The 27751-nt window shown below is 57.4% G+C and overlaps 1 protein-coding gene across 1 annotated transcript; it reads left to right on the forward strand.

The window, feature by feature from the left end:
* Positions 1–4723: 4723 nt before the first annotated feature.
* Positions 4724–27751, forward strand: LOC119090710 (histone H1-II; the record flags this gene model as incomplete). The annotated part of the gene is given in 4 exon segments (XM_037213564.1): positions 4724–4827; positions 11656–11754; positions 23444–23646; positions 26776–27751. Coding segments are annotated over 3 exon segments (429 nt in total). The 3' UTR covers positions 26917–27751.

The following is a 27751-nucleotide window of genomic DNA, read 5'->3' on the forward strand; positions in this document are numbered from 1 at the left end:
CCTCACCTGGAGCTTCAGAGGACCCCCTCGGAAGTGACCATTTTCCGGTCTGGGTTCGGTACCGCGGTGGTACTGTTCTTGGTACTCGACCTCAGCGTTGGAATTTCAAGAAGGTGGACTGGAGTGGATTTGAGACCCGCCTCGATGAAATCCTTTCGAACAATTTCGACTCTGCGGCTCTGACGACGGAGGAATTTTCGTCTCTCGTTTTGGATGCGGCGAAAGAATGCATTCCGCCCACCTCCGGATGCCCTCGTCGCACCCCTGTACCTTGGTGGAGCGAGTGTCGCGACGCTATTCGTGCACGTCGGAGAGCTTTTAGGGCTTTTGACTGGCACAGCAGTACATTAAACCTCATGGCTGTCAGGCAAGCACGCGCGGCTACGCGCCACACTATACGAGGGGCGAAACGTGCATCATGGCGCAGCTACGTCAACTCTGAATCGCCTCACGCCGACGTCACATGTATGGGGCCGCATTAAAAGAATTGCTGGACTGCATCCACCAATCTCCCTTCCCGTACTGCGAGTGGGAAGTCAAGACATCACTCACCCAAGTGATGTCGCGGAAGCCATTTGGGAAGCCATGTCAGACCGTTGCCGAAATGGCACCTGCGATCCACGGCACCGGGCGCGATGTGAAACTTCGCAAGATAATTTTTATACAGTGGACATCCTGTTAAACGTACAACGTACGACAAGCGTTTCACTATGATGGAACTTCAAGCGGGCATTCGCTCGCTGCGTAGTGTAGCGGAGGGGCCCGACCTCATCCACAATGATATGGTACGGCATTTTCCTCCCGTGTACTACGAGCACTGCTGGCACTTTTCAACCGCATATGGGAGTCAGGTAGCTTCCCGCCAACCTGGCGAGAGGCCATAGTAGTGCCTATTTTAAAGCCCAGGAAAAGTGGGACGATTTCCCTTAACTAGTGCCCGATCGCCCTCACATCTTCGCTTTGTAAGCTCATGGAAATAATGGTGAATGTGCGGCTCTCGTGGACTTTAGAACGTCAAACTTTTCACGACGAATGCTCAGTGCGGATTCCGTAAGAACAGGAGCACGATTGACTACATCTTAACTCTTGATACCGCAGTGCGAGCCGGGTTCATTAGCAAACGTCATACCGGCGCCATCTTTTTTGGCATAGAAAAAGCTTATGATACCACATGGAGACATGGATTCTGATGAAGTTACTCGACTGTAGCGTCCGCGGTCACATGGGAAAGTTTTTACAAATTTTTTGACTGACATGTTCCTTCGGGTGCGTATTGGTTCTCATCACTCCGACAGGTATCGGAATGGTATGCCTCAGGGCAGCCTATTAAGTGTCATTCTGTCCGCCGTGATGATTAATGACATAGGAGACACGCTTCCACATGGGATCAGCCGTTCTCTGTTCGTAGACGACTTCGTCTATTTGGTGTAGGTCATCGACCACTCGCACGATGGAGCGACAGCTGCAGCTGGTGTCACGTCTGGAGAAGTGGAGTGTGCTGAATGGGTTCCGGTTTTCCACATCGAAGACAACTGCAGTCCATTTCTGTCGTCGTCGCCGTCACTGTCCTGAAATGGAAATCAGGCTGTATGGGCATCACGTCGCCAATGACAGTACTGTGAAATTTATCGGTATACGATTTGACCGACACCTAACATACCGCGAGCACATAAGAAATCTCCGCGACAAATGTTTAAAATCTCTTAACATCCTAAGGTGCGTAGGACGTACATCGTACGGTGCTGATAGGACACTCGTACTCCTATGTCGTTCCCTGATTCGTTCAAAACCTGACTACGGCTGTTTTATCTATGACGGTTCTTCAGGCCTGATCAACGTACTTTGAACACGGCGCATCACGCCGCACTACGTATCGTCACAGGGGCTTCTCGAACATCGCCCATAGATAGTCTTCTGGTGGAGGCTCACGAGCCCCCACTAGCATTGCGAAGGCAGATGATGGGGCTGCGCTACACGTGCAAGCTGGCGCAGTTCCCAGATTATCCCACCCACGAAGCAGTGTTTTCGCGACGGTTCGAAGACGGATGCAGGTGTAGGGTGCGCTTTTGTGTGCGGATCCACAGCCCGGTCATTCACACTGCGTTCACACGCGTCGGTCTACACTTCTGAGCTTATAGCCATCAGCAAAGCTCTCTGTTTTATTGAGGTGGACGATAGCAATCTGCATTTGATTCTTTCAGACTCCTTGAGCAGTCTCCTGGCTGTTGGCGGCTTCTCGTCGAATCCACTGGTCCAGGACATTCAATTGTGTCTTAGCTCACTGGATCGAGCAGGAAAAACGGTCGGACTGTGCTGGACCCCAAGTCACGTGGGGATCTGCGGAAATGATCTTGCTGACGCGGCAGCAAAACGCGCTACGACTGGGACACGCATTCCTTAAACACAACTACCAGCTCAAGACATGTACACCGCAGTGTCGTCGTTTATGCAGAAGTGGTGGCAGTTCCACTAAAACTCGGCGAGCGCTAATAAGCTGCAGTCCGTGAAGCCCCATATTGGACTATGGCAGTCGTGTTTTCGGGACAATCGGAGGGAAGAATTTTCTCTTTGCCGGTTGCGCATAGGCCACACATATGCTACGCATCGTCACCTGGTATTGGCTGACAACAGACCATGCTGCAGTCGATGCTCTGACCCGCTGATCGTACATCACGTACTGGTCGCTTGCCGTCACCGTACTGCATTGAGAGCGCAGTTTTTCGGACACTACGTCCAGAGTCGCACGCTATGTGACTAGGAGATTCTTCGCACGCTGTCGAGTTTGGTAAAGTGCTCCAGCTTCTTCGTGCTAAAGGTTTCCCGTTATCTTTTCATCGTCATTCTAGGCCTAATCATCAAGGCTTTATAGGGTGACCTGATTGATGCACTTGCCTGATTGGCGGCTCTGTGTAAATTGATAGTTATGGCGCTGCATGACCTACAGCAGTCGATGCACCCTTAAACCCCAAGTTATGATCATCATCGGCGGCGACGGAGACGGCGTCCGGGCGTCACGGGTCGTCGGCGGCGGTGTCCGGGCGTCGCAGGCCCGTCGGCGGCGGCAACGGCAGCGGTGTCCGGGCGTCGCGGGCCGTCGGCGGCGGTGCCCGGGCGTCGCGGGCCCGTCGGCGTCGGCGACGGCGGCGATGTCCGGGCGTCAGCCCCGACAGATGCGGGCGGCCCAGCGGCGGCAGGCCGCATTGGATGCCGACGCCGGCCGACCGGCTGGGACGGAGCGGCGACGTCGGCACTGCGGGGGCGCTGTCCGCCGGCCGGCGACGCTCCCGGCCGTTGTCTGCCAGCCAGCGACGCTCCGGTCGTCGTTTGCCAGCCAGCGACGCTCCGGCCGTTTTTCTGCCGGTCAGCGGCACTCTGGACGTTGTCCTGCCAGCCGACGCTCCGGTTAGGTTGGGCTGCGGGTGTGCGGTCTGCAGATGCTGCAGCTGCCGGTATGAGCGTGATGCAGAGCCCGATGTGCGTTGTCAGCGTGGCGTGCTGTGGAAGGCTATAGGAAAGACAAATGTCGGGGCAGGGCGACTCTGGGGACTGGGTGGATACTGTTGGGAGCGGGAATGGGCCCTGTTATGGAGCTCTGAGACGGGCATGTATGGCGACCGGGTAAATAACATCAAATGACTTACTTTATTCGGACGATTTCGACATGCATAGAGGGGTGACGCGCCTTGTGTAGTGATAGGAAGCTCCGCATCATCGTCACGCTACAAAATGTGGGTGCAGTCTAGCGCTGTGTAATCCCGTGGGCAGGTTTTATCCAACTTCCTCTCCGTCGTAAGCTTGGAACGCACTTTACGCAACCCGCTTGCGCCGACTCTTCCGCGCATTGCGGCTTGGAGGTCGAGCCGCCGTCGTCAGCTCCTGACACCTGTCCTGTGAGTAAGAATCGCACTCGGTTCCGCTTAGGTGGAAGGAAGGGTGGCGCGTCGGTCCGCTCTGCGGCGCGGCGGAGCGGTCCGTGAAGGGCGCCGCCGGGGCACGGAACTGCTGGCCGCCGGTGGCCGGTCTCCACAGACCTGACGACGAAGTGGACGGACTGACATATCCTGTGGACGAGCTCATACAGACTGGACGGGCTGACACAGACCGTGGACGGACTGACGCATACTGTGGACGGACTGGCAGACTGGACGGACTGGCACAGACTGGACGGTCTGACACATACTGTGCAAGGGCCGTCACGGACCGTGGCCGGACTGGCACAGACTGTTGAAGTGACTCACCTGTCACGAGGGCTGCCCCTCAGCGGGAGAGGAGAGCACCAGGAGGGGGCTATAATTCCCGGACGGTGGCCCGACCCCCTCGCCGTGCCGTGATCGGCACGGCGAGGGCGGCGCTCTGCTCCACGCGGTCGGCGCCGCCGACGTCGGCGAGCGCTGACGGGGCTGGCCGTCCGGCCGTCGAGCGACCGCGGGAAGGACGGGGCCAGCGCCGGTGGACTGTCGCTGGACGCCAGCTGTCGCGGGCCCAACCGCTCCCGGTCTGGAGCTGAGCGCTGTCCAGTCTGCGGCGTGACCCAGTGTGACGTCACGGTACCGGTGTCGGCCGTGACGCGGCCAGCTCGGCGCGTGACAGGTGTGCTGTTTGAACCTGTCGCAGTGGGGAGGCGCGGCGTCTGTCTCGTTTGTGGCCTGCCAGCTGCCTCGGTCGCCCTGTGATTCCGCGCTGCGTGGCCGCTGTGTAATGGCCGTCCCCCGTCTGTTTGCAGAGCCAGTAAGCCCAAACCGAAGCCGGCGGCGACCATCAGCGATACGGACTCGGAGTTCGAGGCGTCGCCGAAAAAGGCCGCGCCGGCGGCACGTCACGATAATGGTGAGACATCACGGCGTACCCGCGCTGCCCGGCGCACAAGCGCAATGGCGGAGAGCCGGGAAAAGACGAGTGACTGCGGCCATTTAAATCATTACTCAGACCGTGCCATTGTCATATACGGGCAGTGGGACAATGGCAAGCGACCGATGGCACCGTTCAGGGCGTCAGGCATTTATCGCGATTATCGGTCATGCACAAGAGATGCTGGTGGGACCTGCGCGCACCCGTGCGGTCCCTCATGTGTCAAGCTGTCATTTTCAGCTGAGCGTGAGTGGGTACAATTTGAACCGTTTTACGGTTCTGTGAAGCAGGCAAAGTTTGAGACCGAGTTTAATTCTCTGCCGTCTTTCGGCCAGGAATAGCAGTTAAAGCTCTCTGCAGCTGGCACTTATTTGAGATAAGCCCCGTACCGCTTGCAAGTTACGGGACTGATGTCCACTTCGATGGCGCTCATTTCCATACATGATCTTCAGTGTCACCCGCATGGCTCCCCGGAGACGGCTTTACGGCCCCGCTGTCGGCTGCGGTGGGCCTGTTCGCCCCTGATGGGGTTGGCCTGCCGGCCGAGGAGGGCGTGGTCGGCTCAGGCCAGCCGTGTCGCCGGGTGACCCGTTGACCCGCACGGGTCCCGGCCAGGCGAGGCGAGGCGAGCGTCGGCACCGGGGCAGCGCCCTGCCGAGCGCGGCGGGCGACGGCGCTGCGTTGCGCTGCGCTGCGCTGCGCTGCGCTGCTCTGAGCTGGGCTGGGCTGGGCTGGGCTGGGCTGGGCTGGGCTGGGCTGGGCTGGGCTGGGCTGGGCTGGGCTGGGCTGGGCTTGGGGGTGGGGGGGGGGGGGGGGAGCGGGGCCCAGCCAGCCCGCGCCCGCTGTGATCCCGCCGCAGCGCCGGCCGGAGGCGCTGCTCTCGGGCACGCTCGGTCGGCCGGCACTCCTGAGAGCGGCGAGCCACGCGCGCACGCGTCCTCGGCTCGCCACTGCGCGCCGACGGCGCTCAGCTGACGCTCGTTGGCGGCGCGGCGGCCGGCCTTCGGGATTCCGTATCTTCCGCCCGCGGCGTCCGATGCGCGGCGATGCTGGCTTCCCTCCGCCGCCGACGTAGCCTGCATCAGCCAGGTTTCCTTTATGCGCTGCATGCGCCGGACCGTAGGACCCTCAGCCTGTTGCAGGGGTTCGGAATTCACGATGAGCCTGCGAGTGACTGGTCCGGTGCAGACATCACTGGACTGGCGGCACGTCGCACGACCTGGCGACCGCAGGCGCCTGCGAATCCCCAGTCTAGCCGGGTGGCCGGCGCCGCTTCTGCCCCACTGGTGGCCTGGCTGCCGCCCGAGCGGAGGCGGCTTCGGAGGCCGCACACGGCGGCGCCCCGTTGCCCAAAGTGGGTCGAGATCCGACGCAGCGGAATCCGCGCTGTCGTACTCAGCACTTTTCCTGATGTGTGGCCGCCGAGATTGTATGTGCTTTATGGCGCAGACCCAGTTTTGCGGTGACTTGTGGCCGGCCGTGGCCGGCCGGCGCCGGCCGGCGGCGCGCCGCCCCGTCACCCCGGCCGGTGTCGCGGCGCCGCGCTCCCGTGTTTGGGCCACGCAGTCGGCGGGTGATCAGTGTCAGCGCCGATTCGGGAATGGATGGACCCGGAATGGATGGGCGGCGCGACCGAGTCGCGGCGGTCGCCTTTCAGCGCGGCGGTCGCGTTCACCCCCTTCCCCCTCATGCTGAGGTCGCGGGCGGATATACTGGTTTTGCGCGTTGCTAATGGATTTCTTCCAGTCCTGGCTTTTCCAATGAAAGGAGGAAGTAGTTTTTTTTTGCGGTGACGACTTCTCCCGAACCGCATTACACAAAAAGCCAGGGTCGTAACATGCCGCTGTTTTTTTTTCTCGCCGCGGCGAAGCGGCCAGCCATCGTCGCTGGCAAAAACGACCACGCAGCCGGGTGCGCCGTTTGCTGCCATCGTGTAGTCCTGCTATCCAGTCGCTCCGTCCCGACTTGTATCGCGAATGCATCTGTACGTTTCTCCTGGCAATTGCATCGGACGAAATTAATCGGTTTGGCGCTAGTTTGCGCGCGGCTCTGTTCATCGCATCACTCCTGGATTGGCCGGGTGAATGTCACGTGTCTGGACGTCCCCTCGTGCCGCGTGTCGAGTGGCGTGAGCCGGCTCGCTTCAGCTTTTTGTCTGGGTTCCAGCCAGAAATGAAATTCCCCCGGCTCGAGATGTGGGCAAGGGACGGCGGGAAAAACAAGCCGACGGTTCACTAATTCGCCAGCCACTGTTGTGGCCAGTCGGACGCCGCTGGTTCAATTCGTGTGGCTGCGTGCCGCGATTGCTGCAATGCGGGTGGTGCTAGCTGCTGGGCTTGCAGGAGGGCGGCAGCGCCGGCCTGCCGGATGACGGCGGGGTGGTCGCAGCGGGCGGTACGCGAAACGCACCCCGTCGCTGGCGTGTATCTGGGTCCGGTGATGTAAGCGGGGCGGGGGACGCAAGTAAACCTGCCCGATCGCCGTCACATGGTCGGGTCCGGTGATGTGAACCATGGTCAGGCCCGGTGATGCGAACCATGGTCGTGTCCGGTGATGAGAACCATGGTCGGGTCCGGTGATGTGAACCATGGTCAGGTCCGGTGATGTGAACCATGGTCGGGTCTGGTGATGTGAACCATGGTCGGGTCCGGTGATGTGAACTATGGTCGGGTCTGGTGATGTGAACCATGGTCGGGTCCGGTGATGTGAACAATGGTCGGGTCAGGTGATGTGAACCATGGTCAGGTCCGGTGATGTGAACCATGGTCGGGTCTGGTGATGTGAACCATGGTCGGGTCCGGTGATGTAAACTATGGTCGGGTCTGGTGATGTGAACCATGGTCAGGTCCGGTGATGTGAACCATGGTCGGGTCCGGTGATGCGAACCGTGGTCGGGTCCGGTGATGTGAACCATGGTCGGGTCTGGTGATGTGAACCATGGTCAGGCCCGGTGACGCGAACCGTGGTCGGGTCCGGTGATGTGAACCATGGTTGGGTCTGGTGATGTGAACCATGGTCAGGCCCGGTGATGCGAACCGTGGTCGGGTCCGGTGATGTGAACCGTGGTCGGGTCCGGTGATGTGAGCCGTACCGGCTGACACGGCCGGGCACGGTTCGGTGCGGAGTCCGGCGCTCAGCCCAGCCAGCCGGGCCGGCTGGCTGCGCCGCCGCTATTCAACGGCGCTCCACAGCCGCATTGAATTAGCGCCACCGGCAGGCTGCCTCTTTCGGACGCCATTTGCCGGCAGGTTTGTAGCGACCTCTTGTGGCGCTGGCGGAATGTTGATGGCGGGCCACTGTGTTTGGCTCCGTGGCGGCCGGGCGACCCTGCGCATCGCGCGCTGTGGAGAGAGAGGGCCCGCACTGGCGTGGACGCCGGCGCTGCTTCAACGGCTCAAGCCGCACGGCCGCCTTCATCAGCATCGAGCACATGCATGGACCTGCGCGTGTAAGCGCGCCTGTGGGCTAGCACCGCGGGATCTTGTCTATCCCATTGCGGCAAAACGAGCCTTTCTTCGGATGGTCGTAATCATACAAAACATTGCTTTTTTCGCGGCGTTCCTGCTAACGAACGTCGTAAACGCGCGGGTGCTGATCCGTTACTCGTTTATTTATTTTATTCGTTTATTCGTGTGCGCTACGTGCTGTGTCCAAACGAACGCGCGTTTGCAACAGGTCAACCGTATGCCGCTTCCCCCAGTGGTACAAATTATGATGTGCCTACGGTAATGTTTCAAAAAGTAAAAGGCTGCGTTTGTCCACAACTGTCATGTCTGAGATGTCAGCGCCAAGCCGATGGCTATGAACCGTAGCAACGAAACGTTTTCGACTAAGACTTTTACTGAATCTGGTGAACTCTGCCACTGACAGCATTCCTGTCGCCATCATGCCGATATTTTGTTGAATTCTTATGTTTTAGAACTTTGCTCCCGAAGCTGGGTATTTGATTTCACCAATCAGCATGTGACTGATCCCTAACGTTGGAAGGTACGGCGGGCACTGGGAACCTCGTCATTCAGCAGGCGTGTCCGTCTTTGTTTCGGTCTGCTCACAGCATCTATCAAAAGAACGACCTCACCGCTGAAAACTTCAGGATTGTTTTGTAGTTGTTTGCTAATTACAAAACACGAGCGCGGCATTATTTTGTAATTTACTCTGATGCCGTTCGTTGAAAGGGCGATTAACTAGCCGTGTTAGCGGTACAGCAGCAACGCCTTTAAGTCAGCGTGACCCGGGCAGACATCTGTGCCACCGAACTTTCCGCATACCACATAGTTCAAATGAAAATGTAGGTCTAGCGAAAATGCTTCGCGGGGGTATAGTTTCATCGCTGCCGCGACACTCGTGCCAAGTTCTTCAGACCAGGAGGGTACCTTGTGCGGCGTTGCACGAGCGAAACGGTAATATATGTGACATTTATCTGTCGTCAGTTATGTACATGATGCCAAAAATTAAGCCAGCAAAGCCAGAGATGTCAGGCAACCGACTCCGACACCCTTTACGAATGCATTGTAGGGCGCCGTTCATTAAAATTTAACAGACAAGTCTATTGACGCAGCATTCGGGCTCAGATCCACAAGGCGTTTGCTTGCAGGATGGCAGGCTGTCAGCCCCGCTAGTCGCGGTGGAAATTGGACGCACCAGTTAGTTCGCAGTTGTGTTTGCAGCTGTCACTAGGGTGCTGTAAGTTACACATATTTTGGGTACGTGTTGGTCAGCAAGGCACGGCGTCTGGTATTCCCCATTGTTTTCGAAAAAGGCGACACTGGGGTTCACGTCTTCATCTGCTGTGGCTGCTGACATCTGATTTAGACCTTAACAACTCACCGAAACAGATGGGTCGGTCCGTAGCTGTCGCACGCACCTGCGTGACTGACTGCGCACATCGACTGCACGCATGTTGTTTATGCGGTTTTCTGCTGTCTCCTCCGTGCAAATATTTCATACGCCTATGTATGTCTCGTATGATGAAAATGTATGAAATTGGTCTAAAGATAATCAAATTCGGTGTACTAAAAATATATCAAATATGTCCAGATATGTCTCGTGTGACTGTGACGCCGGCCTGTGGGGATTTGAGCCCAGCTTCTAGCCGTGCTGTTCAGTTCGTCTTTTGCAAGTTGGAAATTTTTACTCGTCCGATGTCAAACGATCAGGGTAGTTGAAATCATAGTGATATTGCAGCGTTTCTCGAAAAGCTCGCATGATCGGACGGCTCGCATGAAAATATTAGACAATTCATGCACTAGAACTTCATGGAACTAGGCCTAATATTGTAGAAAGCCACATTAATCTGCAGTCAGTGTTGACAAAAATTTTAGCTTCTAGGAAGCGCGGTAGTCGGCTTGGGGCGAACCGCTGAGTGGGAAGTTTTATCGTGATTGAAGTAAGACCCACTCGTCTGTGCCTCGCTTTGGATACCGAAATATCTGATAAATATGATGTTATCTGCCTACTGAATTACACGACTGTAGGTACCGTGCTTACGTACAGATTGATCTTTTTAACCCGGAGGAATAATTAATCATGATTCAATCGTGATCAATTCATTCATGATTGACACAAATGCGATGTAATTTCACACCAGGTATCCGATGTCACAGACCGCTTGAGTGATGTATCAGGTCTTGAGGCAGGGAGAGGGGCTTGGGCTTAACTCGTCCGATGACGGATTCGATGGTTGCATAACATGCGCGTACACAGGTGCGCAGAGAACGTACTCTGTTCGTCGTTGCCGGCGATCGAGCTAAAAAATCCGGCGCTCTTCGCGTCGACGAATGGCCAAATTCACAAACTATTGAGACGACCGATATTGAGGTGCGTGATGCGAATGGAAACCAAGCGCGTTGAAAGCTGACGGCGAGTGCGATGAAAGCTGCGATGAAAGCTTAATCCGAAGGAATAGTTCATCTGTCATGGTGGTGGTGGATACAAATCCGGTGTAATGAATTGACGTCCGATGTAATGAATGAAATGGCACCCACAAATGACATAGGTAAAACTGTCCCAGTTTGCGTGTCGTTATCACAGGTCATTTTTAGGCCGTACAATTTTTCTGTAAAGCTAATTTGATCCAGAAACAGGTAGATGAGTGCTGTAAAAGTCCAATGGTAGCAGTATTTTTCTGCAAATGGCTTCATCCGCTCGAAACAACGTCTCAAAATTCGCGATGATGCCACCGCGTGCTTTCTGCAGAATCAGCCGATACGGTGCTTTCCATCTATAAGACGCTCTCACGATGTTCTCGCAGCATCTTGCCGTGTATTTGTTTGTTTTTTTTTCTCTCGTATCACTAGATATGTCGTTATGTTATTATACTGCTGGGCGCGTATGATCCGTATTTTGCTCTTGAATTTATAAAGTGAGTGCTCATTTTTGAACGTATCACTTCCCCTGGGATGCAGATGCTGTTATATGCTTGTGATAGGCGGATGCTGGGTAAAATTGTGTGCGATTGTCCCCGCGTATAACCGGTGCGCTTGTTACCATCGTATCATTTACATGCTATTTTACGTTTTGGAGAGAATCGTGAATTACTTTCTAATCTCAAGACTCAAGTCCGCCGGTCGGAGTATCCAGACTCCCGACAATAGGCGGCTGTCCTCGTTCCCGAAATAAGCCTGACTGTCTGGATAACCCACCAAAGTCTGACTGTCTGGCCTGCCGAAGTGTTCAGGTGTCGTGACGGGCTAGTTCGTACTTCACGGACTCCCGACGCGAGTCGGACCGTCCAGACTCCCGACATGATTGTGAGTGACTCTGCTGACTCCCGCGAGACCAGCGTGTGACGACCCGCGCTGCCGGCAGAGTCCGCCTCGGACATGTTCGACTCGATGATGTCCGGTAACGGCGAGCGACACGACTCGGACTCCGGCTCGGCCGAGTCGCACGGCGCCGCCGCCAAAGGTGAGGCAATCTCCCGCCCGGCCGCCGCGCCGGGCAGCTGACGCGGAGTCATGACTCGGCGGCGTGGTCCCCGCCGCAGGCGACCGGGCGCGCCGCACAGGGCAGGGACGGGATTACGGCACCAGGGGATGGGGCTGCCAATGGCTTGGCTTGGCTGCTGCCGACGATCGAGAAAGATTCTGTGAAGTTAGCATCTCAGGGAGGCCGTTTAGCGCTTGTGGAGGGGCGTCTGCTTCGGAGACGTCATTGGAGATATTTCCATGAGCGCTGGATCCGGGGAATGGGCTGTTGTATTCACATGATGTGGAATCCCAACAGTCGTGGAGCATGGACTGTCGGGAAGTGAGCTAGCGTTGTCACTGAAATACCCCACTACTCGGAAGCCGGCCGATTTCCGCGAAGTGCTTGGCCTCGTAGCAAGTTGTCTGGCATGTTTCGCTATGAAAGTAGGCGGCGTCGGTATGACAACACCCCATAGTGTGGTATCGGCAAGACGACGCCTCATACTGTGCAGCACGTGCTGCTGCCGTGCCGCCAGCTCCCTCCCACCTCCGACGCCGCGTGGTCGGTGGATCGAAGCCCGCAGCGATAACTTGCGCCCCCTTTGGAATTGAAAAGGAAAAAACACCCTTCGCACGCTCGTCGAATGCGAGGACCTCCAGGCTCTCCTGCTGTGAAAACAAAGGTGTTAGAATTATGCGGAAGACATGATACGGATGGCTGAGCGGATGACTTACTCCGAGCCGCGTGATATTGAACTCGTTGAGCACCATTGCGCGTTGGGTGTCATGTACCATGCCAACGGCGTGGCCCGTTGTGTTCAGGACTGGGTGCGGTGTGGCTGCGAGGAAAGCGGGAGGGCTGGACAAGCGGAAAGCTGGACACGTTAGTAACCCGTCAGTGGGCGTGGCGAGTGACGCGTCAGATCACGTCGCAGGGTTCGAGCCGCGTGCGCGTCAGCCGCGTCCCGTTGTCTCGAGAGCTAGGCACCGTGCTTCAGCGGAGGACGCACGCTATGGCGCCTCAAGCTGTGCGTGGGTGTAAGAAAAGTAGCCGCGCTGCTGGGTTGGCGCGATAAATAATAAGCTAAACGCAATGAAGCCACAGCCAGGCCTGTGGCCAAGCCCCATGACAATGCACCACTCACTGTTCGGCACGTGACTAATTTATGCTCACAATTCAACGGTGGGTGTCCTTTTTATTCTGGAGGAGACGCTTCATTGCTTGCCTGTTGTGATATAGTTGGCAGTGTTTTACGCTTGCTTGCTCCGGGTCCACTGTTTTGGCCTCTGACAGGGTTTGCGGGCATCCTCACGCCGGGTTTTGTTTGCCATGCATGCGTTGCCTATCCATACACAGGCATGCGTTGGTCTTTTCGAAGTGACTCTTCTCCAATTGCCTATGCTCAATGCGCTGTTTTGGCCCGTCGCGATACCTGTCATCGGTCATCTGCGGTACAGAGGACGCAGCAGAGCAACGCTGGAGTCTCCCGCGCGGCGCTTCGGTATACTGGCGTCTAGCCCCGGATGTGATAACTGCGGCAGTATACCGGCGTCTAGCCCTGGATGTAACGGCAGCCGCGGTTGTATACCGGTGTCTAGCCCTGGACATGATAATTGCGGCGGCAGGATACCGGCGTCTAGCCCCGGATGTGACGGCAGTCGCGGCTGTATACCGGTGTCTAGCCCCGGATGTGATAACTGCGGCAGTATATCGGCGTCTAGCCCCGGATGTGACGGCAGCCGCGGCGGTATACCGGCGTCTAGTCCCGGACATGATAACTGCGGCAGGATACCGGCGTCTAGCCTCGGATGTGACGGCAGTCGCGGCTGTATACCGATCTAGCCCCGGGTGTAATAACTGCGGCGGTATACCGGCGTCTAGCCCCGGGTGTGATAACTGCGGCGGTATCCCGGCCTCCAGCCCCGGGTGTGATAACTGCGGCGGTATCCCGGCCTCCAGCCCCGGGTGTGACGGCAGCCGCGGCTCCGCTGACGGAAAATGTCCGGGTTTCCTTGCGGTTCATTGTTGGGAGTCCCTAACGCCGGCGAAGCCGCGTGCTTTAGCAGCCGGTGGTCCTCGTTTTGACGGCGTTCAATTTCCCTAGTCCTGGCTGAACTTACATCTCCAATGCTGCGCTGCATACAGGGTGAATGTGATACGACCCCCTCCCCCACACCCCAAACGTAAAGCAGCGCTTGTTTTGTGCTAAAATGAAAGCATTAGACAGCGTCGTGGTGACAAAGACATTTGCCGCGCCAGAGTTCTGTGTAGAAACATAACACAAAATCACCACCAAACTCTGCATGTTAAAACTTTGTATTTCCGTCTTCATGAATCAGAAGCGTATTTGACGCTGATGAACCTTGAGCGAACCTCGAAAAACAAGTGTTTAACAAACCTACCGTCGTGCGACCATTGTGACTGCTACATACATACTACCTTTTCACGAGCCTTTGGCAGCCCGGCGGAATTATGGCAGTATGCAAGGTTTTCACGTCGCTTCAACCTTCAGCGTATGCCCGACGGCGCGTACAAATTTGTTATGGCTAGGAGTAGGTTTTGTTGCACTTAGGTCCTCTTGGGCATTCAGAAATGGGTCACATTCTGTGTTCCATCGCGGTCTCCCTAACCTAAAAGGGGTCGCTAATGAACCCGGACGTTGCTCACGACGTAAAATAGATCAGAACATAATGTATTACATTTCACTAATGATAGATGTGTGGCACTATCAAACGGAAGGTCTGACGTTTTGAAGCGTGCTCTGCAGAACATCACGCCGTCTAGTCAAACCGCTCGTGCGTTGGTTGCTGGCTTCACCACATTACACGCTGATTACATCGGTGGCTGGTTCCACGGCCGCCTATCAAATGTAACAGGCAGCGGCGTCGCCTGCTGGCGGCACCGCGCCGCGCTGCGGCACGGTGACCGTGGCCGTGGAGCCCATTGTGCGCCCACTCATGTGGTATTATTGCTGGACCGGTGGACTGGTATCATCTGGTGGACACTCATCGGGTGCCGTCTGCGTGGCCGACGCCTTTCGTGCTCAGCGGGCTACCGCGCCACTGAGCGCGCCAGAGCGGAATGTTGCAACTTTCCACATAAAGCACGCCCATAACAACAACCTGATTCGGCGTGCTGGATGATAACCTTTCCCCTGAAAGACCAACTTCCAGCAGACCGCGGAGAGCGCCCGAGGGAACCCCACAAACTTTGTTTTTTATCACTGAGGCGACGTTCGCGCGGCTGAACCATATCGCATATCCAGCTGTGGTGGTATTCGTCCGGAGCGAGATGAAGCGGCGCATGCATTAACATGCGGCGGGGTACATCGCTATCTTGGAGCGTAAGTGGTCGACACGGACTCGCCCTGTGAGTGCATTGTAAACCCTCTCGGGTACGGTGGCGCTTATCGTAATGTAATCTCGTGCTGTGTCGGGGGTAAAAGCCTGCCACGTTACCACGGGGCGACGCGTTTATCGTGTTTAGCTCGCGATCACGTGCATGGTAGTGGCCTTAGCAGAGACTGATCAGGGCTCTGTTCTTGTCAAGGACGGATTGTTTATTTTTTATTATGTATTTCTGTGCTAGCATTCCGACGGAGGTATTGCATACGCATCATGGCCATGCGTACCACCAAGGAGGACTGAAAATGGGCTGGACGAATTCGAATAAAATGTCAGGGAGGTTGAGATTAATGCTTTGATGTGGTCATATCATACTGATGCTGCGTGAAGCCCATGCGCGGCATCCAGATCATGTATGATTTGGTTTTACCACGATCATTTTAAGCGCCAGATTTGTTTAGTGACCCCGTATCCCGCGTGGAGGCCAGCCCAGGCTGTATTCTGTCGTGAGATACCACAACGTAATAAACTGGAGGTCCTCCAGTCATGACGCGCACGAGATGGTTTGTGCTTTCAACGTGCTGGTATTCAATATGTTGACGGAACAAACTTTGTGTTCTGTGGTGAGTATCCGTGAGACGTCTTCCTTTTCGTTCCTAGGCACAGCTGTGGCCTCAGTATGTGTAACCTAAGTGTATGGGAAGTTCTTCCTGCTTGCTGGCGAGCTGCTGATGTGAGCTGGACTAAACAAATTTGACCCATATGGCCTACCAAGAGCGTTTCTGGGTCTTGTTCCAGTCGGAAGAAGCCGAAAATTCTGGCCAAGAAATGCAGCTTTTCAGACTGTTCACGCGGTCCCGAGTAGCTAGAATGTCGTCACTTTTGCGGCCTGCTTTTGGAAGGAGCACTTCAGCTAAAAATGTCCTACAAAAACAGTGCGAGTAACGTGGGCCCATGTACGGTCAAAGTGCGGAATTATGGCAACGTAAAGGGAAAAAAGATTATCGTGTTCAACGTGATACAACGAAATAGTAATATCCATATGCAATATGTATATATCTTGCAAAACATTGTCGATCATACCAGTATAGTGAGCAGCAGCTATGACATATTTAACTCCAAAGCGGCTCCGTGCCTTAAATCGCCCCGGCTCGCGCGGGCAATTCTTCCGCCGGGATGGAGCGTCGGCGGTGACATTTTCGAAGCCGCACAGGGCAGTCAGGCCTACATCCGGGGTCACCGTACCGTGCTGCTGGCCCCCAGCTGGGCTCGAGGGGCCTGGTGACAGGCACGCGGACGCCGACCGCTGTCGGGTGACCTTCCAGCTGGGGGGGGGGGGGGGGGGATCCCCAGTGGCAACCCCTGCCGGCTTCCCAGAGGAGCTGAGACTGTAAACGGTGCAAATGTCACCTGTGGGCGGTGGCAGCTAGCTATTGGACGTTGGACGCGGCACGAGATGCCGGGACAAGGAAGCGGCAGCTCAGAGCAATACAACCCAAGCTGGGTCAGTGGTTATCATGTTCTCGCAAAGTCAGGCAAGAAGAGGCAGTGCTCTGCAGACTACGTATTGGGCACACGTATGCAACTCACGGTTATTTGCTGCAAGGAGCCGAAAGACCATCTGTCATCGATGTGGTCCTGTTCTCATCGTTCGTCAGGTGCTCATATCATGTCCGCGCCTCATGAAAGAGCGTCGACGACACGTTAGACAGCGTGACTCGCCCTTAACGCTCTGTGACATTTTGGGAGACAACTCGTGCCGTCTTGAATATTAACAGGTCTTTTTATTCCTTAAACATATCAACTTTGGGACTCTTAACACGGTTCATTAGTTAGACAAAACAAAAATCGTTATGGGCGCCAAATGACCACTGCAATCGGCGCGCCCGAAAACACCAATCAACAACAAAGAAGCGGCGGAAGACTGCTGTCGGTATGCGCAATCAGCGGGCGCTCACGTGGCGCCGCGCGTGCAGTGGCGGCACCCGGCTCGGTCGCAGCACCGGCGAGCGGCCCAGCTCGGTTATGGTGCGGCGCGGCGCCGCCGACCCGCCCGGCACTGAGGGATTGGAGCGATTCGGACGATGCGGTCTCCAAATGCGTTTTCATTTTCTGAAGTCTGGCGATGCCGTCGATTGGAGGCCGTTGTGAATTGTGACGTGGATGAATGGCCGGGCGCCCCGGAGCTGCAGGCGAATGCGGAGAGCTGCCGCGGGTGGAAGTGGGCGCCTCAGAGCTGCAGGCGGATGCGGGGAGCTGCTGTAGGTTCGAGCGAGACTGTGGATACGTTGAGAAACACGGGCCTGAATACCTGTTGTCGCGTTCAACAGTGTTGCACCGATTGTGGGGTGACCCGAGGCACTCGCCGCTAGTGCGGAAGGCCTTTAGGCAACATCTTTTAGATCAGGCTATATAATTACGGATCGCCCATGCGGCATCTGAAAGAATATGATTGGGTTGCCCGTTTGTAGCATTAATTTTCTCAACCTCTGCGTTACGTGTGTTATCAGAGAATCATTGCGAGAATGATATGGCTATCCCCATTACGAGGTTGATATTAGTTACACAGCAAGCACAGGTTAGCCGTCAGGTTTAACAATAACATCGTGTCGTTATGCCTGCATGGAGACGCAAGTAGCAGAAGATGGCTGCCATTCTCACAAACAGCCTACAAGCGAGGCGGACCATAGATAAGGCCAACCCAATTAAGATTTCTTATACACTCGCCAGAATGAGCAGAAAATCGTGATTCACATAAGCAGCGTCCAACCCCGGCACATTCATAGCAACAGAAGTGCAGAGCAGCTGAAAGCATTAACAGCCTTTGTCTTTTGCTCCTTTTCTCCTCGTCTTCTGTTTTTTTTTTTTTGCTTTTTTTGCTCCTTGTCTTCGAACGCGACGATTTAGACTAAAACCGTCATATCGAAGTGGCATCGCCTCATGTTTGCCTCCCATAGGGTCCGTATGAAGACCGGAATGTGACAGTTTTAGCAGTGTGAAGAGAAACCTGGAAATCTAAAGGCACAAAGTGAATAACGAGCAGCCTGCACCCTTCCATGCATTTAAATAAAGAAACTATCTGTCCTGGTAGGCTGAATTCTTTCATGCGAACCGGTACGCCCAAATTTTAGAATGCTGCTTTGCGAATACTATAAGTGAAATCAATCTGTTTCACACCAACGACAAGCATGCTAGCGAACGTAAACACTAACAAGCTGTATTGCTAATAAAGCGGAGGGATAGCTAAAGCCACATTGGCAGCGGCCATTCCTGCCATCCCTGCGCTGTCGTCTGAGCCGTCTCTGCGAGAGCTGACGAGATCACCGATGGTGGCGATGCGTGTGTTCTCCGGACCGCCGTCTCTCCCGTCGTTCACGCTCGTCTCGCAACGTCTCGGGTCGAGGCGGCGGCCCGGCGGCCTGCGTGAGCTTCTGTGCCTGCCCCTCTGCTCAGGTTCTGCGGCCTGCCCCTCTGTGCTTCGCATCGGGGACGCCGCCGTCCGTCCCTCGTCACCGCTCCCGCTCCCCGCTCCCAGCGTCAGTGAGACCGCCCCGGCCTCTGCCCCGTCGCCGCTCCCGCTCCCCGCGTCAGTGAGGCCGCTCCGGTCTCTGCCCCGTCATCACTCCCGCTCCCGGCGTCAGTGAGGCCGCTCCGGTCTCTGCCCCGTCATCACTCCCGCTCCCGGTGTCAGTGAGGCCGCCCCAGTCCCTGCCCCGTTACCGCTCCCGCTCCCGGCGTCAGTGAGGCCGCCCCGGTCTCTGCCCCGTCACTGCTCCCGCTCCCGGCGTCAGTGAGGCCGCTCCGGTCTCTGCCCCGTCACCGCTCCCGCTCCCCGCGTCAGTGAGGCCGCTCCGGTCTCTGCCCCGTCATCACTCCCGCTCCCGGTGTCAGTGAGGCCGCCCCAGTCCCTGCCCCGTTACCGCTCCCGCTCCCGGCGTCAGTGAGGCCGCCCCGGTCTCTGCCCCGTCACTGCTCCCGCTCCCGGCGTCAGTGAGGCCGCTCCGGTCTCTGCCCCGTCACCGCTCCCGCTCCCGGCGTCAGTGAGGCCGCTCCGGTCTCTGCCCCGTCATCACTCCCGCTCCCGGCGTCAGTGAGGCCGCTCCGGTCTCTGCCCCGTCATCACTCCCGCTCCCGGCGTCAGTGAGGCCGCCCCAGTCCCTGCCCCGTTACCGCTCCCGCTCCCCCGCATCAGTGAGGCCGCTCCGGTCTCTGCCCCGTCACTGCTCCCGCTCCCGGCGTCAGTGAGGCCGTCCCGGTCTCTGCCCCGTCACTGCTCCCGCTCCCGCTCCCGGCGTCAGTGAGGCCTGCTCCGTCACCGCTCCCGCTCCCCGCCGTGATCCAGGCCCCGGTCTTCGCCGACCGGCCGCTGTGCGAGTTGGGCGGCCGCCGGCTGGCCCCAAGCCGGCTGTGCGGGGACTGATGAGCAGCTCGGGGCGGTGGCGGTCCGGGCCTCCGACGTCACGTCAGCCCGACATTCCCGCGCCCGCGCTGGGCCGGTCGCACAAAGTTTCGCCTCATTTGGTATTGGTAGCCCTGAGCAAACCATGAGGCGTAAACCAGGCATTTTTGCACCCTGGGCGACACCTTAGAAAGTCAAAAATTGCTATGCATGCTCGGACGAACGGCATCAGCGATCGTTGATGTTATAGTTTGGCTATATTCCAGTTTATGCATAAGTGAGATGGCGATATTTTGATGAGCCCTTCATTATTAAAAACCATTTGAGCAGTTACTGAACCGAGCGGTGTAATGGAATAATTTACTAGCGTCCCCATTTGCAATGTGTGATAGTATGCCTTGCCCTTGTAAAATGGATGTTAACACGCGCGCGGGGGTCAAATTGATCCCCCGAAGGTTTTTTTGCAGAATGGTTTTTGAACGGCGCGGCGTAGCCGCACCACATTATGCATAGGTGTAGACAATTGAATAACGGATCGTTTGACATACAAAATTTAGATGTACCTTGTAAGGTTGCTGACCTATGGCAGGTCAAGGTCTGGCCTTGACAAGGTCTTGAATGAGCAAATTGCGTTGACCTAAGGTCAGGTATGGAAGTCAGACCAAGGTCACAACCAACCTGACCTATTACTCTAGGACTTGCTGTATGGGATGGGTTGTGGTGCTCGTTTCGAATTTATTGACATTAGGAGCCGCATTTTACATCTTCCATTGACTTCTTAGAGGCCAGAAAAGGTCATTGACCTAAAATGACCCGGGTCGACATTTTGTTTTAGGAACATGCTGCCTGGCGTAATTTTCGTCTGCTATTCAGATGCAAAACTCAAAGCAGGCCTGTATGATTTTGGTCACCTTGGCCTTAAAAGTGTCAAGAAAGGTCACTGACTTCAAATGGGCGTTTGATCTTTTCCCTAGAAACAGTTGCGTAGGTTCTGGGGCACTTTGGAGACCAGCCTGGAATTTTACCTTGTTTGGACTTATTTTACCTGAAGGTCATGACCTCCTAGGAAGCTCAAACTTTGACCTAATAGTTCCTGAGATCTCAGGGTGGTCGAATTGACACCCACCCGAGCAAGGGGTATCTAGCCGGCCACCCGGGCGCGTGTTAAATGCTTTACGGACCGATTTTAGCGAAGCTTTGTTCGTTGCCTTTCGGTCTTTCGAATTTAGCAGATGATTGTTTTCACGCGTCAACAGATATTCGCAACTATTCCGTTAACTCGCTGAAAGAACTGCCCCTGGAGCACTGCCTGCCGGCTAAATCATCACCGCTCCAGGAACACAGTTTATTGAGGAGTGATCCGGCTGCCGAGAAACTCCGCTCGGGCTCTACCCCGGTCGGCTTGCAATGCTGGCAGCTTCAAAAAGCAGTGACAAATTGCCAGTTGGGTTGCCGAAAATTTCAACGGCGTGCATTCCCTTTGTCACGCCTTCACAGTAGCTGCTGAGGTTGCGCCCGTCACACTGTGATGTTGCGCGCTCGACCGACTGGCGTGATTTTGGCGCCACGCACTCTTGCGTGGCGCGGCTCGGGATCGGCTTCGTTACGTGGCCATTGAGTGGCTATCTTGCGTTCGACATTGCTTCCAGCCGGTCAGAGGACAGACTTATTTAATCTCGGAGGAACGCAATTACTTTAGGGTGGCGTTGCGTGCCACGTGCTTGATGCGCCGGTTGTATTTCAGGTTGTATGTGGCGGCTCACGGGTTTTGATCAAGCGTGGTACGGACGTTAGGTCCAGTACCGATCTGTATAAATATGAGGACCCGTGGGTCCCCGAGGGGCCGTTGGAGCTAGTTTTACCAAGCATACGGATAAAGAAGCTTGAACTTCCATGTTGATACTATGCCATCGCGCAATTAATGAGATACTTAACTAGCCTGAAGTGGAAATATTGCATCATAAACGACATTTTACGATGAAACTGAAATGGGTTATTGGTGAGCATATTTGTCGATCAATGGAACACAACACGTCGCCGATACTTGACAATCCCAATCGTGTTGGGGACGGGGTGCGGCGACGGGGCAGTGGAGCCGTGATAGTGGACAGGGTGCGGCGGCGGGGCAGTGGAGCCCTGATAGTGGGCAGGGTGCGGCGACGGGGCAGTGGAGCCCTGATAGTGGACAGGGTGCGGTGATGGAACAGTAAGCCCTGATAGTGGGCAGGGTGCGGTGACGGGCAGTGGAGCCCTGGTAGTGGACAGGGTGCGGTGATGGAACAGTGAGCCCTGATGGTGGACAGGGTGCGGTGATGGAACAGTGGAGCCCTTGTTGTTTGTTCATTGGTGTTTTCGGGCGCGTCGACTTCAATGGTCATTTTGCGCCCAACATTGGAGCTCTGATAGTGGACAGGGTGCGGTGACGGGGCAGTGGAGCCCTGATAGTGGACAGGGTGCGGTGATGGGGCAGTGGAGCCCTGATAGTGGACAGGGTGCGGTGACGGGCAGTGGAGCCCTGATAGTGGACAGGACGCGGTGATGGAACGGTGGGCCCTGATGGTGGACAGGATGCGGTAATGGAACAGTGGAGCTCTGATAATGGACAGGGTGCGGTGACGGGCAGTGGAGCCCTGATTGAGAAGGGCGCGGTGATGGGGCAGTGGAGCCTTGATGGGGATAGGGTGCGATAGTGGACAGTTGACGTGGCAGAGAGTGGGGAAGCAGACAAGTTGTAGCGCTCTGGGAGTGCTGGGATGGGTACAGAATTGCATGCGCGGAACGGAGCTTTTGGTGATATGGTTCAGATGGTAAATTTCAAATTTCGGGCTCTGGTGATTTGAAAGTAGAACTTTTGGCTTTCAAACCATTGGTTTAATGAGTAAAGCGTGGCGTAAGCTCTGATTGGTATATTTGCTTTTTGATGTCATACACACACGCACACACGCACGCACGCACGCACGCACGCACGCACGCACGCACGCACGCACGCACACACACACACACACACACACACACACACACACACACACACACACACACACACACACACACACATAGGTAGATAGGTAGATAGATGGATAGATAGATATGACGTAGAGCTGTACGCCATGCACTGTGTGAAGCGAATGCACGCTGATCACCTTCCAACGCAACGTTCCATCAATTCGTTATGAGATGTTGTACAATTGGATGGTGCTTGAAGAGCTGACGGGTCTCCGCCGGCCGGAAGCCATCGAGCAGCCAGGCGGATGTGACCCGTCGCTACGTCCTCCCCGGCTGCGGCGGGAGGAGGGGTGGGGGTCCAGGCTCGCCTCCGTGTGCTGGCACCACTCCGGCGGCCCCTAGCAATCACCGGCGGTGCTAGGCGATAGTCTGCCCCCCCCCCCCCCGGTGCCAGACCGAGCGCCGGTCGGGCGGGGTCGCGCCGCGCCGCCCCGCCCACGAACAGGGCCGTGTCGCGCCGTCATCAGCGGGGCCGGCGGGGCCGGTACGCCGGACACGCGGCTGCCGGCGCCTGCGCTGGCCGCCGACAAATGACCCAGCTGCCGCGCGCCGGGGGGGGGGGGGGAGGGGGGCCGCCGCCGTCCGCCAGCGCTGATGAGACGGCGGCGCGGCGTTTTTGTCGGCCACGTCGGCTATCACAGCCTTGGGCATTCTCGAGGGGCTGGGCGGGGTTTTGATCCTCAGGGACGGTTGTTGGGGTCTGTTCGCCTTGTTTCTGAATTTCGCGCGATGTGTGACGGTTTGTGATCTTTACGCGTAAGGCGTGTCTGAGCGGTGATTTTGCCACGAAATCCGTCCAAGTTAGGCTTTCTCCCCTGATCTTCGGCGAGCTCAGTTCGTTGCAAAATGGCTTGAGTAACCGACGCGCTCCAGAAGACCATCGAGCTCACTTCGTTATGCTCTTGATTCGTCCACCAACTCTGCTCTCTGCCCGTTTCAGCCAAGCCGAAACCAAAGCCCAGTGCCGCTGCTCAGAAGCCCACTGCCGAAGCCAATAAGCCCGCGGCGGCGAAAAAGCCCGCTGCCGAAGCCAAGAAGCCCGCAGCGGCCAAGAAGCCCGCCGCCAAGAAGGCACCGACGCAGCGGAGGAAGAACGCGTCTGACTCGGACTCGGACGACGAGTTCGCCCCGACGAAGGCGAAGGTGAGCTTGCGGCCGTGAGCGGCGTGCGGCCGTGCGAGGGCGGCTGGGCAGGCTGCTGAGCCGCTCACAGCTCAGGCGCCGCACGGGGCGGTGCGCTGCCGTCTGAGGGCAGCGGGCGCGAGCGGCGTGCTGCCGTTCGAGGACGGCGGGCGCGAGAGGTGTGCTCCCGTCTGAGGGCAGCGGGCGCGAGCGGCGTGCTGCCGTTCGAGGACGGCGGGCGCGAGAGGCGTGCTCCCGTCTGAGGGCAGCGGACGCGAGCGGCGTGCTGCCGTTCGAGGACGGCGGGCGCGAGCGGCGTGCTGCCGTCCGAGGACGGCGGAGCAGGCCGCTGAGCCGCTCACAGCCCAGGCGTCGCAGAAGGCGGCGCGCTACGCTCGGCTTGTCTGTACGCATGGTGTGGTCGAGAGTGAGCCGCGACCCTTTGCATGAGCGTCGGTTGCAGTTTTGGCAGAATTAGGAGACGGGCGAACGGCTCAGTCATGGTCGGCGTTCGGCGTGAGTTGCCCATTCAGCCGGCAAACATTGGTTGAAATAAGGTGGTGCACTAGTGTGCAGTGCTTTTCCTGATGGCGTAGCGGCTTGTGCTGATGACTTTGTTTCCCCACGTCATTCGAGGGACGGGTTATCCGAACCAGCGTGTTCTGTGGCTGTATTCAAGGCGATAAGATTGGTTCTCCTTTCAACATATCGGGACGAAAGACGATTCTCTCCATGCTCTTCCCCTCAATAAGCCCGCACTAAAAGCTATTTTATGCATAAATTTCCTTTCAATAAGCTTCAGCTGAAGACTATTCGCTGAAGGCGATTCTCTCAATGGTTCGCTCTTCAATAAGCCTCAACTAAAGGCGATTACCCTGCAGAGGATGCTGTCTGCAGGCGGGCAGGGACGCGCGCGACGTCCCATAGCAGGGACGCCCCTCGCTATTGCGCCGTCCAGAGCGCACGTTGCAGGGAACGGGATGACGCTTGTCCGTTTGTCGAGAGTTCGGAGCTAGATGTGATCCTAGGAGACCTGATCGATACGACTCCAGCTCCCGCTCTGCCCCAAGGATGATTGCGAAAGGTTGGGGGCCCATTTCCGCCTCGGGTGACCTTTAGCGACCCCTCGTGTGCGAGGTTGTCACGGCGCCAATCGCTTCAGGAGTTACGCGCGTCGATAAGCAGCCGTAATCGGCCGGCGGCGGCCGGGCCGGCGGTGGAGCGGCGGCCGGGCTCGCCGGCCTGGGTCCGGCTGCGGCCGGCGGACGCCGCTGTGGCCGGTCGTCTCGCGCCGCACGCGGGCCGCCGCGCCACTCGAGCAGGCTCGCCGCAAACCCGGCGTCGGCGGGCGAATGGGAAGCAGTGACTTGACCGGGGTCCCTCAGGGAGCCCGGGTACCGCGTGCCTCATCGTGATCTGGCGGATCGAACTGATGTGGCGAGTGGGGCAGGCGTGGGAGCTGTATATAGCTGGGAATGGTGGGCCGGTGGGCAGCGCGGCGAGGGTCGACCGGCCGCCCGCCGTTTGTCTTCGCTGGGGCGATCCGCCGCCCCGGTAACGACCGAAGGCCCCGTCTCAAGATTAGAGCTTGCTTAGTATCGTGAAGTCCGGCGACATACATTGTACGCTGTCGTCAAGTCTCCCCACTTTACTGCTTGGGCTCCTGTAGACATTGGGTTTCTGCTTAATGAAGGCCACGGCGTGGTTATTTTGGTGTTAACGCAATATTGTAGGGCAGACATGCGTCCTTTTTCGTGCTGGGTTGAGGGTAGCGTGAACAGCGTGGCATTACCATATATTGCTGGAATGGTCGGGGACAAAAACTGGCCGGAATGGTCGATTTTGCTGCTCGTTGACGTAGGGGGTAATATTCCGACTTCTGAAGATGTATTGCCCTATCCTCTCGGGAATGTTTTGCTTTCATCGCTGTCACGGTTTTAGATTCTGGGCACACATCTAGACTTTTTTGGTTTCTAATATCGTCCAACTGCAAGTTTCCGTCATTTTGCCACGCAGGTTTTTGAACCACACGCTGTTTCTCCGTTATTGCCCGCGCTGGGTGCCCCACTGTGGTTGTAGCCAGAGATGTCCCGCACGCGCCGCAAAGGCAGGCCAGCGAAACAAACAGCCAAGTAGAGTCAGGGCATCCCACACAGCGTGCAGCCGGCGCCAGTGAGTCCCGCTGCTGGACGCCGGACGAGTCCGCGCCCGCGCCCGCGCCCGCGCCCGTGGCTGGGACCGGCTGCGCGCTGGACGGTGGCGCCGGAGCCGGCCGCCAGCGCTGAACGGTGCGCCGCCGTCTGATCGGCAGCTCATTGCGGCGCCGCTATCCGGGCGCGGCGCGTCATCACGGGCCGATTATGTCGCCCCCACGCGGCTCACGGCGGCGGTAGCGCCCCGGCTCATCCGCTGTCCGCCCGCCGCTCGCGTATCGTGGCCTGCCTGGGGGGCGCGGGGGGGGGGAGTGGCGGCGCTGTTTGTGTGGTGCGGTGGTCGTTGGCCGGTGGGTGCGGTCGACGTTTGTGTATGTGTGTGCTCGGGGATGCCGCCGTTGTGTTTCTTCGGGAGTTCGGGATTTGTAAGCAAGCTCTGTTGTGTTGTGGCATCCTCTGTTTCTCCAAGGTTTCGAGTAAACCATCTGCTGCATTCGATATATACTTTGGGACATCCTACTGCTTTTTCTCCCAGGATGACCCCGGGTGACGGTATCGCAGTGGTTTCACTGCGCGTCGGAGACACCGAAAGTACGGCCTGCTGGCACCCGTCCGGCCATGCCGTGTCATGATTCTGTCCCACTACCGCGCCTGTCTGTGACGGTGCCGTGTCATGGTCGTGTCCCGTACCATGCCTGTCTGTGACGGTGCCGTGTCTTGATCGTGTCTCGTACGGTGTCCGACTGTGACGGTGCCGTGTCATAATCGTGTCCCGTATCGTGCCTGTCTACGACGGTGTCGTGTCTTGATCGTGTCCTTGTCATGATCGTGTCTGGCCCCGTCCTTGCCTGTGACGGTGCCGGGTGGCCGCCCGCTGCACGAAGCGCGTTGCCCTCAGCCGGTATCGCGCGGTAATTGGCTCCCCGCAGCGCTGCGGTGCTCCCCTATCGGACGTCTGCGTCCCTGTGGCCCTCTGACGGGACCCGGTGCTTCCCAGGGCCGCGGAACGAAGAAGGCGGCTACCTCGCCCGGCTCCGACTCGGACGACTCCGTCGGCTACGTGCCGCTGGCCAAGCGTGCCGCCGGCCGCGCGCGCACCGCCAACTACAAGGTGGACCTCTCCAGCGACGAGGAGTGAGCCGGCCGACGGCCGGGGCGGGCGCCGCCCGCCGCACCGCAAAGGAAGCGGACCCTGACGGCTCACCGCGGAGGGGGAGGAGGGGTGGGGACGCCGTCTGCCGGACTGTGGAGCGTGGAGGACGCTGTCCGGCGGACTGAGAGAGGTGGGGACGCTGGAAGGACGCCCGTCCATGCGGCGCGGCGTGGGCGTAGTTTCTGCACGCCGACTGACATTGTACAAATGGTGACGTGAGCTGTGTCTGTGACGCGTGCGCACGCGTGTCGGCGACGGCCGCCGGGCCGGGCCGCGACGCGGTGCGAGACTGAGTGTTGTCTTCGCTGGCTGTACCGACCTGTGTTAGCGTCTGTCTGCGCGAGCGTTGCGCCAACCAGATCTTCTCGTAGCGTCGGCGGTCATCGATGTGTCGTTCCAAGATGCGCGGAAAGTTCCGATGATCCGATGATCGGCCTTTTCACCGACTGAAACATGCCAACGGCGGGACGCGTCGCGAGCCTGCGGTTGGCTCATGCGCGCCATTTCTGTGACCGGGGCCTGTTGGCAGGCACGGCTCTTACATTCGACCCGGGCACAGTGCGTCTTAGTTGACTATTTTTGCTTTTGCTCGTTTACAGCTCTGAAGCGTTGCATCGCATCACATCTTCACGCTTATCACCGAATACATCTGGTGTCACTGGCGCCACTCGTACGCTGGGCTGTCACCAATTCGAGCGAGACCACGGATGATACACGCTGTTGTCAACATCCGCTGTGCCCAAAATCCGTTTGATAGGGCCCGGTTCCTGTTAGGTCAAGTTTCACCATCACAGCGAATATACCGGCGGACTATGCGTCA

Source organism: Pollicipes pollicipes, unplaced genomic scaffold, assembly GCF_011947565.3.
Source record: "Pollicipes pollicipes isolate AB1234 unplaced genomic scaffold, Ppol_2.1 Scaffold_3087;HRSCAF=3621_pilon_pilon_pilon, whole genome shotgun sequence".
Lineage (NCBI taxonomy): Eukaryota > Metazoa > Arthropoda > Thecostraca > Pollicipedomorpha > Pollicipedidae > Pollicipes > Pollicipes pollicipes.